General features: G+C 38.3%; 1 protein-coding gene across 4 annotated transcripts in view; it reads left to right on the top strand.

Annotated features, from left to right (window-relative positions):
* LOC113480839 overlaps positions 1-11,347 on the top strand; it is a 51,292-nt gene extending 39,945 nt beyond the window's left edge. For 2 of the 4 annotated variants that reach the window (XM_026850053.1, XM_026850046.1), the window contains 4 exons: positions 2,346-2,431; positions 3,132-3,177; positions 4,008-4,191; positions 9,000-11,347. In XM_026850053.1, coding sequence (XP_026705854.1) covers positions 2,346-2,431; positions 3,132-3,177; positions 4,008-4,156 — 281 coding nt within the window. In that variant the 3' untranslated portion in view covers positions 4,157-4,191; positions 9,000-11,347. Of the gene's footprint in view, positions 1-2,345; positions 2,432-3,131; positions 3,178-4,007; positions 4,192-8,999 lie in introns of those variants that run through there. The other 2 variants (XM_026850059.1, XM_026850068.1) reach the window with 2 other exon arrangements.
* Positions 11,348-11,551: the final 204 nt, after the last annotated feature.

Genomic DNA, 11,551 nt, shown 5'->3' with positions numbered 1-11,551 from the left:
GAAACCCCAAACACTCCCCCAAAACCCCCAGAACCAACCTCCCCTGTGTTTAAATAGTCATCTTTATTGCAGGTACCAATTAATCAAATACTAATCCTATTGAAAGGAATCACTGCTGCTTTGGGGTTTATTTTGTTTTTTACCAAAAATCTTCTGTCACTATCAGAGGTGATATTTGGTTTGGCCTCATATTTACAGTCTTTTTAGTAAAAAAATCTTACTAACTTGAAAGCGTGAAGTTCTTGTTGATGTTTTAATACATCCTACTGAGTAACTTTACCATGTTGATTACAAAACTGAATGAAAGTATGGTACAAAATGTGTGCTCTTATATAAAGTTTGTATGTCTGGGTTTTTTTATATTCCACCTGGTTGGTACAGTAGCATTCCTTTTTCCTTACTTAGTAAAGTTTACACATACTCTTATGTGGCTTAGATACTGCTGAAAATATTTCCCAAAATCTAATTTTATTTTGACATTGATTATCAAACTTACAAGATGCATTTTCTGATGGTGAATACCTTTTTTTTTTTAAAATCATACATGGTTAAGAAGTGTCTCAGTGTTGTATAGTTGCTTTCCAGAGCTCCAGTTGTCATATTTTTGTACTTTCAGTTTAGTCATTTTAAGTTAGCAGCTAGAAGGATGGTGGTCAGTCCTCAAAGGGGTTGTGTGTGACAACCATGATTTCCAAATCTACTGCAGACTAATGTAACCCTACGGAGCTGTAGCCAGCAACAACAACAGACATTTGTTTGGAAATCACCCTAGGACATGGTGCTGTGTACGCTTCTGCTGAAAGAGCCACGTTCCCTGTGCATAAAGTTCTGTAACTTTGGTCCGAATTTAGTCAGTGGAGAAGCAGTAACTTTGGTTTGGCCAACCAATAGGATTAAAATCACAGACTGGTTTTACAGCACATAGACCCTTTACACCTGTTTGTTTCAGTAGAATTTAAAGTTAAGAATGTATTTTCATATGAAAATGTAAAGATGACATCTGAAGAGCAGCTTATGTATGTTTATCTGCCCAAACTGACCTCAGGATTCTATGTTTTTATTGTAAAAATCGATGGCAATGCTACCTGCCAGAACAGTGATGCAGCCCCCTGGTAGCATTACTCAGCTTGGTCCCCAAAGAGCCTGCAGTGCTGCTTTGGCCAAATCTGGCACCACACACCAAAGAACTTGCCATATAGAGCTGAAATAGAGCAGAGAAGTACTGCTGATGTCATCAATTATTACATATAAAACATTTTTCTCCTCCAAATTTGGTAAGTCTCCGTATCTGTGATCTTAAATTTCATCATCTTGGAGGAAGTTGGCCATGAATTGAAAACAGGGATCTTCCAGGGGAAAAGTTAAAAACAGGCATTCAGAAGCACTCAGTAGGTTAGTGAATCAAGTATCATTCTTCTCTGAGTCAGTAGCAGTTGAAATTCTCTGGGGTTTATACGAGTTTCCTTTGAAAATATACCTTTAAGAAATAGAACCCCACCTTGATACCTCTTTGAAGCCCTGCCAGCTTCCGATTGCTTTTTGTTGGAGTTTTTTCCATCAAAATTGCAACTTCTTTCTGTGGAAGGCTGGCCGCGTCCTCATTCCTTTATAATTTTCCTACAATTCAAATATTCTTGTGCTTTTTGTAGCCTATTATATATTGATAGGTTATTTATTTGTGTACTGTTTATTCATGCACACATCTGAGCCATGGTATTTTACAACACTGTCAATTGCTGTCAATTTTTATTGCCTTTTTTTGGAGGGGATATTTTTGATAAATAAATGTCTTCTGCTATTCATAAATGAAAGTTTTAGTTGTCAGACTTGCTTGTATGATTCTCATATAAGCACAGAATATATTTTAGACTGTTTTCCTACAAAGAATCTCTTTTCAGCTTCTTAGCGTTAGAGTTAAAACATTTCAGAAAGTGATTTTTTTAGTGATTTTACACAAATTCCTATAATTAAACATTTTAAAATTTAAATAGTGTTACTTAAGTTGCATTCTATTATATTTATGGGCTGAAAGCTTTCTGTTTTTTTCTTGTTTGTGCCTAGTTCTGGGGGAGTTTGTGGGGGAAATGAAAGTATGGTGGGAAGGCCTTTGCCTAAAAATAAGGAACCAAAACCAAGTCTCCCTCCCCCTCCTCCTTCCTTCTCGTGTGCACTGGCCTTAGATTCTAGAAAACCTAAATTCTGACTTTGCTGCTGGCTGATTGAAATATCTGCTCATTCTTTAAAAAGTCTATATATATAATGTGTGGAAAAATTGTAATTCAGTGATATATTTTGGTTATGGAGAGATCTGAACACTCAACTGCAAAAAATATTTTCTTCTGCAGAATCCTTGTTGCCAGATGATTATATAGTTCCTCTTGACTGGAAAGTTTCAAAGATGATCTATTTACTGTGGAAGACCTCTGTGGAGGTACGAATTTTAGGGGATTTTGGAAGGCTTTCCAATATTCCAGGTGTAAAGAGGAATTCTTCAGTTCATAAGCAAGATGATGTTCTTTGCTAGTAAATTTGCTTTGTTTTTTAATACTTGCAACGAGGAGATGGATGTTTTATGTACTCTTCTGCATATTTCCAGAATCAGCTCCAGGTCCACTCAGGTTTTGAAAGATCAGCTTCAGAAACTTATACAAAGTAGATGAAGGAGGAAAAAAAAACCCAACACCTTTTCCTTGATCCTTGTGTCCTGACCTGGCCTACATTAATTAAGTACAACCTACCATCATCCAGTTGTTTTCCTTCTATGGTTTTTCTCCCATCATCAGAGCAAATTTCATCCTCCGCTACCTGTGGCTTCTTCATGGCTACTTCTACAAAAAATTGTAGCAGAGAAGTCATTCTGAGTGACTGATGCCAACTTAATTCTCCTTGTCTAATTAGAAAGTGTTAACTTACAAATTACTTTTTTTTTTCCCCCCCCCCCCCTGTTGCTTTGTGAAGGTTTGCTTTTATTTAAGGAGCATTGTAGTGTCTGGTAGTGTAAGTGAGGAAAATCATGTAAATACAATGAAATAGTAATTATATAGTAGAGCATGGACCTTATTCTTTCCCAAAAGAACAAAATCTCATCACATACTTTTTTCTTTTCTCTGGACTATTATTATTTATTTTAGGAAAAACAGAAAACAAATGGATTGCAGAGTGGAGGTGCCTTGGCTGGTAAGTGTGTTCTGTGATGCAAAACCTACATAAAATACTTCTTGTTCAGAAGAGAAATTAGTTAATGCTGAAGTGTGTCAAAGGTTTTCAACACAAATGAGTGATAGCACTCCTCTTTGGAAAAGCACTAGGATGTGGTAAATTTATTTGTGCCTTTGTTTACATAGTATGGCAGAGCTATAGTTGCTGTGGATCATCACTTCTCATTTCCTGATGCAAGTGCTGAGATTTCTTGCCTTTTAAAGTTTCCCATATGGAATTAATCCAATACTTAGCTCAAGTTTACCCATTCCAGATCAGAAGGACATTTAACATGAAGAAGTCTTTCTTCAGACTTTATTTCTGAAAGGTTGAACATCTTCAACTTATTTAAACTTAATGATCACAAAAAATTGCCAGTTTAATAATAGGTGACACAGTTGAGCAGCAAGGTATCAGGGCCCACGGGAATCTCTGGACTGCTGCATGTGCTGATTACCACAGTGTGGAGGTTGTGTGATAAGGTTGCTGGTTGCTTTTTCCATGACTTCTGTATTAGTTTAGTTCTGTAATATGAGATTGAAATTACACAATAGTAGCTCCCTGGAAGCTGATAGGATTTGCTGTGTAAAATAGGAGAGGAGTACACACACACTCTTTCACACTCATCCACACACTCTCTCTCCTGCCCCCTCCCCCCTTTCTCTGCCACTTATGAGGCAAAATCAAGAGTATTTGATGAAATAAAAGCTTGTTCTAGAAATACTCTACCCTGATGTAATATAAATGACAGACTACAGAAGATCATTTCAGGTCTCTAACTGCAGTTTGTAATTCGTATATTTTTTTAGATGATACTATTAGTCTTGAAGATAAAAATCAGCAAGAGAATCAAGACTCTTCTGAAACACTTCCAAAAATTGAGCTGTTTCAAGGAGGGATAGAGGAGAACATCGTGACCTACACTAGCACTGGCTGTGTGGATGTTGTGTTTCATTAATGACTGACCATCTTAAATTCTGCATTAAGGAAAAGGTAATTGGTCACACTTGTGAATGTATTTCATTCTTTTATTATATTTGACAAAGCAGCTAAAGAACATTGTTATAATTTTTAAGGTGCATTTAGTATCACTTAATTTAGTATTACTTGATTGAGTTAACTTGAGTTAGGGTTGAAGGGATTTTTAAGCCTGAATGGGAAAAAGAGAAGGCATCATTTTGTTGTTCAAGTCATATAAATTTTTTTTCTCTGAAATCTAAAACCTGCCTGGTGAAGTGAAAGCAGTGGTCTAGGATGCCCAAGAGCTGGACTTTATTCCCACTTTGATTATTGTGGCAATCTGCTGTGAGTCATGTTGTTTCAGTCCTATTTTCGCTTCATCATGGAGAGCAATGCTGACTCTGTTAAGGGTCTAATTATGAAGATCACTATATGAGCAATAAAACAGTATTTCACCAAGTTATGAAAAAGTGACAGTTTTGCTTTTCAGTAGAGAATTAGTAGCAGGAGGTCACAATATAATCCATATATTGAAGTGTTAATTTTTCATGAATGTCTTCATTTGGTATGACAAAGTGTGCTAGTGAGTATTAGAAAGTATGCTATTGCATTCATGCTTGTCTTGTGAATTTTTGAACACTCTGGTAACTTGGCAAAGTTTCTCCATTTTGTTTGAGAGATATTTTAGGTAGATTGTGACAAGAAGGAAGGACTTTTGGATCCAGCTGGAAAAGACTAGCTTAACTTCTGTATCATTTTGTGTCAGTTCTTTCTAAAGTGAAAAATGGATTAATCTGTAGTTTTAAAACAAGTAAACTGAGGTACATATAAATAGAATAACTTGCAACATGGGCAAATTGAGCCAGGAAAAAAATTCCAAATGCTGAGGCTTAAATTATTTCCATCCAGATGCCACAGGACTGCTGGAATATCATCCATTTGGGGTCTGGCCAGGGGTCTGTGTCACTCAGTGTCCTGTGCCTGACCTGAGCATGAGTTGATGGCTGGAGAAGTCAGAGGCAGACACATGCTGTACTGGGACAGTTATAAAAGCAGAAGTTGATGTTTTAGGTTTCTTCATTTTCAGTGGAGGTTCATGAAAGAAGTGAAGTGGTTGTATAATTTGGGTCGGAATTGAAACTTCTTGAATGGGGGTTGATTTGATTCTATGCATTTTTATATAATTGATGACAAAAAAATGACATTGCAGGTCATTTGCTGATTAGCCTTTACCAACTACCAATGTCGGAAGATGAGGGGAATCTTTCTGAACCATGTAGTACAGACACAGCACTGATCTCACAAGGTGCTATCAGCACAGTTTATTAATAACATCAAGAACATCTGTTAGCAGTATTGTCCTCTTACATAATCAAATACTAAAATAGTTCGTGAGCAAATAAAAAATATTTTCACCAAATACTTTGCTCTATATCAGCCACAAATTTTTATGTTACTTATTTATAATATTGCAAATGTGAACACTCCACAGGCAAGATTTTTGCTTATGATACTGACTGACCGTCTCAGTGTGGATTTGTAACCTAAGCTACTACCTAGAAATGTCCAAGTTTATTGATTAAAATGTTTTTATGCTAAAGAAACAAACTGGGAGAGCTCTGTTCTCTACCCTGAAGTAAACACTGATTAATCTGGAAATGGATTATATTTTTCTTTGTATGCTTCAAGAAAGGAAAGACATACGCTAGCAGAGTATCCTGCCTTATTGTCCATACCTTTATCTGGTTGCTGAATTCAACAAACTGTTTTTTTCTCTTAAATTTACCCTCTGTCTGTCTGCCAAGTTACTTGCAAAAACCGTTTCAGTGTTCCTTTCCTGCTTGTTCCAAGTGCAACAGCTCTGTGTGAGAGCCAGCCACTGACTTCTGGTCTGAAACAAAACATAGTTAAACCCCAGTTTGTTACATGACATTGTAGTTTAATACTTTACTGTGCTGCCTCATGTTAGTTCTGGGGAATATAGAATGAATTAAAGCAACACTTGTTTTGCTATGACAGAAGACTTGCAGTCAGTGTTTGGTTAAAATAAAAAAAAAAAAAAGAAGAAAAAGGCATTGCAGGCTCTACACAGAAGGACTTGGTCATGAAGATCTGTGCTGGGGTGGCATGGTGGAGGTCCCTGCTGGCAGACAAAACCTATGTAACAGTTGATTGTCCTGGTCCTGGCCACACAGCCTCATCCTCCTTGCAGCAGTTTCAGTGCTCAGCAAAGCCTTTGATTTGGGAATGCTAAACTGGTTAGGGCTTTGTATTGGGAGAAGAAAGGAAGTTAGCTGGGGGGTTTTGTGAGTTTTTTGGTTTGGGTTGTTTTTTTTTTTTAGTTCAACATCTGAAATGAGTTGGGGAAAGTCCTGATGACTGTTGGAGGGGGAATATGAGACACCAGAGGTCAGATGGGTTTGGGCTGCTTTGGAGCTGTGGCCTGCTGCCTCGGGCTGAGCTGGTGCGATGGCTCGCTGCTGCCGAAAGCGGGAAGTGCCCTTCCTCGCAGCCCTGCTCCACTTGTCAGCTCTGGCACTCGCTAACTCTCTAAACCCACAGGAAACAAATAGATAGTTTTTTGCTAGACTGGTGAATTTAGATAAGCCTGTGTAAGATCCAACTCAGTGCCAGAGCTGTGGCCAGGGAGCAGATGGGGCTGTGCTGCTGTAGATGCGAGGGGAAGACGTGCAGGGCTGCTTGCTTGGGTGGCAGTTAGCCCTGGTGCCAGGGACCATGATATGTGCCACCATACCTTCAGATGAAAGACTGCTTTTAAGCTTATACAGATGTTAGGAAATTAATTTTTTTTTCTTTACATGAAAAGCAAAAAACATCTTTTAGGGTTTTCAGTTGATTCATGCTCACTGTCAGGCACAGGATACTGGGTAATGCAGATCCCTGGCCAGACCCCACATGGGTATTTTGGTGGTCCTCTGAAGTCTGCATGTGTCAGTGCTGTAAAAGGCAGCTGAGTTTTTTTCAGTCAACGGCACCCCTGGTTTTGAGGGATAACGTTATCTTTCCTCACCACAAAATCTTGTTGCTGGTAAAAGCAGACTTGCCAAGAATGATGTCCCAGGCTGGTTGTAAAACTACTCAAGTAAACAACTATAAATGTTGAAATAGATTTGATTTCATCAAATGTCAGAAAGAAAAAAAGAAAAAAAAACTGAGGCATTCCTACTGAAAACTTTTAAAACCATAGTAAATAAATGGAGATCTAATACGATCACTTCAGTCCCTTTAGATTGGAAAGTAAACTAAGCATTACTAGCCAAGTGCAATTTAATCTGTTAGCCAGATGATCATGCTTCTGCGTTCATGTTGTGTAAGGGTGTTTTTAATTCAAATGGGAGCATGAACAGTGGTGGTGTTCCTCTGTGAAAGCACAAGTTAATCTCAAATTGTTGTGAGAAGTCCTGATTGCAGTGTTGGCAGCACATCAGTATTTGTTCTGGATATTAAGCAAGAGATCCCAGTTTAAAAAATGCTGAGATCAGTGAAAACAGCATTATTTTGGTGCTCCTTAGACCAGGACTCACAAATGCCAGATGTTATACAAACATAGAACAAGAAGACAAAACCCAATGTCAGTTTAAGCATTTGTCTGTAGGACTACTGCCAAGTAAAAGCTGGCATGTTTCTTTTTGAAGTGTAGTGGTCAGTAACTCCCTACAGGAAGAGTTCCTCCATGACAGCCTGATAGGGTCATGGTTTTGATGAGACAAACCTCTTGATGACTCGTATTACCACTCCTCCTTTGCCTGGCCGTGCTATTCCCTTCGCTTCCCTTTGCTGGACTCGATGCTTCTGCAGCCAGAGGGAAGTAGGTCAGCTCTGTCATCCAATGCATGAAGACATCCAAAAACTTTTTAATCTGGTCCATCAAGCTGAAACAAATTGTCCTGCAGCAGGATATGGGGCTCTTCGAGGCTCTTTGCAAGAACATATCGCTGGGACAAGCAGGACTGTCTTTCAGCTAGCATGGAAAAACAAACAAACAAAAAAGATAGAAAGCAGACTAAAGCAATCTTGTCTTGATTCTGTGACAGTATTGTCACAGAAAATATCATCCCATGGCCAAACCTTCTCCAGTTGCTACTTTGATACAATGATAATTAAAAAGTTTTCTCTATCCTTTGACATTTAGCCACTAATTTTAAACAAAGTGAAGCATGAAGAAATGTACAGAATAGTGACCGGAAAACCTCACTTGCCTTTTACAGTGCTTACCAGGAAAACTGGGCCTAAAACTTACATAAGCGGAGAGTATAATTACCAGGGGGAATAAGAGGCGCCCAGAACAGTGTTTCTGGAGCTCTTAGAAAAGAGTAACCATCAAGTTGTGCTGCTGCCTTGCATGATCTCTGTAACTTGGAGGCCTGTGAGGCCCTCAGTGAATGTAACAAGGGAAAAAGTTTGCAACATAACAGAACAATTATGAGATGTAGCTATGCTATAGTCGTATTGATTGAATGGGTATTCATTATATAGCATTTGTGATGTGTGGAGAAAAGAAAATTCCACTGTGTTACTCTTCATATTAGCTTTGAGACTGCTAGGTCCTTACTGTCTCTAGTTTTGACATCAAAGTTCTCTTCTTTTTCCATTTTCTTTGCATTTTTTTTTCCTTTGCTCCCTGTCATCTGCTTCCTCTCCGTTCTTTTAAACTTTTTTAAAAAATAACCAACAACTGAGTATAAAAAAGAGACTTTTAAAAATATCAGACAGGTGAACTCTTCTCAGTCTGAGGATCAGATCTGCAACCGTTAAAGTCTTTCTTCAGTCTGTGCTGTTGTGGTTCAGCAGAATCTCTTTTTTTTTTTTTTTTATTTCAGAAACTTCGCACTTTGATTCCACCATGGAAGGACTTCAGTTGGCTGCCAAGGATTTTAAATGTGATGAATAACCTGGAAGAAAGTAACCACTGTAGATTTTTGGTGTGAATCTTTGGCCATCTTCCCCCCCCCCAGCCACCCAGTATCAACCTCTCCCTGTAATAAAAATCAAAATTGAGATAACTTTGTTTTGTGTGGCAGAAGGTCACATTTTAAAGCCATTTGGGATTTATACCTTCTCAGTACATCCTTGAGTGTGGTACAGAGAGATTGAGAGTAGAGACCAGTAAGCAGAAAGAAGGTGTCTGTTGGCAAGAAGCTTCAGGCTCTGGTATTTAATTCACTTGTATCAGGATCTAAACCAGTACATGAACTGATAGTGATGCCTACCTGCAGGGAAAGGTGCCTGTTACATGTTTTATCCTACTTCTGCCTTTCATCCTGTCAGTCGTAATTACATCCCAGTCTCTTTACAATGTCAAGTGACAAAAGTCTTTAATCATTCCTATTCTTTCATCCAGAGGTGCACAACTTACCATGTTTTCTTCTGAGACCAGGCTTAATGCTTCCCTTCAACTAGATTCTTTTGGGACTATGAACATAAGGAGAAAATTTCACTGTAGACCTGATTCAAACGCACTGGAGGAAATATGTGTATGGTTTGTGGTACGCTGATAAGACCTATAATTAACATTGGTAATCAGTGATTTGATGTTTTTGTTGGTGTTTTTTCCAGTTTTTACTTAAAATTCTGGTGATGTGAGGAGAAATTTAAGCTAAGAGCAGTTCTTTCCTTCTTTTCTTTCTTTTTTTTTTTAATATTGTTTTTTTTTCTCAAAGTTAAGGGTGGTGTTTATTCCTCAGATGGAACAGTAACCTTACTATTAACAACTCCATTACTGAGAAAATTATCCCAGTAACACAGGTAGAGTGTTGATTTGCTAGGGAAGACAAGCAGCAGAAATTAGTAAAACCTTGACAGTAAAAATCTAAAATTTTATTCATATAAATGTCTATATAAGGCCCACAGAGCTATCAGAAAAATGGGAAACATTGACATATGTAGAGTGAGCTAAATTACATAGATGATGAATTTCATCCCATGTTTTTAAAACACAATTTCATTGGGGGGGGGTTTCCCAATGTGATTGTATTCATGTATGTTCTGGTTTTTTTTGGGTTTTTTTTGTGGAGACTGTAAACAGGGTGTGGCTTCTCCACCAGCTCTCTGTCGCTTTTGCTTTTCTGGAGAAGCACAAAATTGCCCTGATGTATTGCTGCGCTCCATAAAATGTTGCAATGTGTTCTGTGCATCTATCTTTAAAGCAGTGCTTGTGATGCCCGGGAATGGAGTGCTGAGGGTAGACCCAGTTTATGATGCTGTGGTGGCTGGCACTTTCACCTGTAGAAGGACATGAGTGTAACCACAAACAGGAGGAGGGAAGCAGAAAGCAAGAGGTATGGTGGGATGGACCAGAAAAAGAAAGGGCCTGTGGAGTCAGGAAGATCATGAAGGATAGCTATGGATGAGAAAAATCGTGAGTGCTTGATGAAATAGCAAATAATGAAGGTGAGAGGGGCAATAGAGTATGCAGAGAGTGGAAGGACAAATCAAATGACACCTAGTTAACAGTTAATCAGAAGATTTATCAGAAAGAGTAACCTCTGACAATTATAAGACATGCGTAAAGCTGGAAAATTCTTTGTAGTTGAGAGGGAGTGACAGAAAAGACAACTATCACCTCACTTATGGTGAAAAGGATGAGAAAAGGTCAGTAAGAGGAGAAGCAAGGAAGCTTGGGTGGTGTGTACTTGTCAGAAAGAATATACCTCACTTTCACACCTTCCAGATCCAGAATATATATCCATTTATTCATTCATCTCCTCTTCCTCATCTTTCTCTGCACCCTTTCCATTGTGCAACAGCTGAAGAGCCAGATTGCAGTCATGCTGAAGCTCCACTGTGGTCTAAATTGCTGATGTGTCCCTACTCTCCACTTAAACAAATACTGCGTATGCGTGTAGGCAGTTAAAGATGTATGTATCTCTAAATGTTCCACCATTGGTGAAATTTATTGGCTGTACTTTTTTCATGCATTTCTCATGTATGTGTGATTTTAATTTTTTTTTCCTTTCTCCTTTCCTTGGCTGGAAATGTGTTGCTCTTACACAAGCAGATTGTTATGCAAAAGGTAACGGGGAAGAGGAAGGTAATTCGTGCCAGCCATAACCACAGCTTCGGACTTACCTGAGGTACCAGTGCCAACAGAAAAGTTAGTTTGATTTCAAGAAAATGCCACTCAAGGATTAATACCTTCTTCCTACTTTTATTTAGAAACAAATCTGAATGCCTGTATTTTCTGTTACTTAGTACTTACCTTCCAAAATGCTTAAAATAAAAGCAGTTTTCAAAATCTCACAGTATTCTCGTATGGACAGAAGGTGTTTCATCTTATAGTAAGGTGTTGCCAGTTTAAGGTTAGTTTTTAAAAAAAAAATGGTATTGTTGAATTTCGTAGTTTATGTATCTTCTCTTGTGCCACTGTTTTCCC

The sequence above is a fragment of the Athene cunicularia genome (genome assembly GCF_003259725.1).
Source record: "Athene cunicularia isolate RWA chromosome 1 unlocalized genomic scaffold, athCun1 chr1_part1, whole genome shotgun sequence".
Lineage (NCBI taxonomy): Eukaryota > Metazoa > Chordata > Aves > Strigiformes > Strigidae > Athene > Athene cunicularia.
Note: the sequence above shows the minus strand (reverse complement) of the source record. Positions and strands in the feature narration are given on the sequence as shown.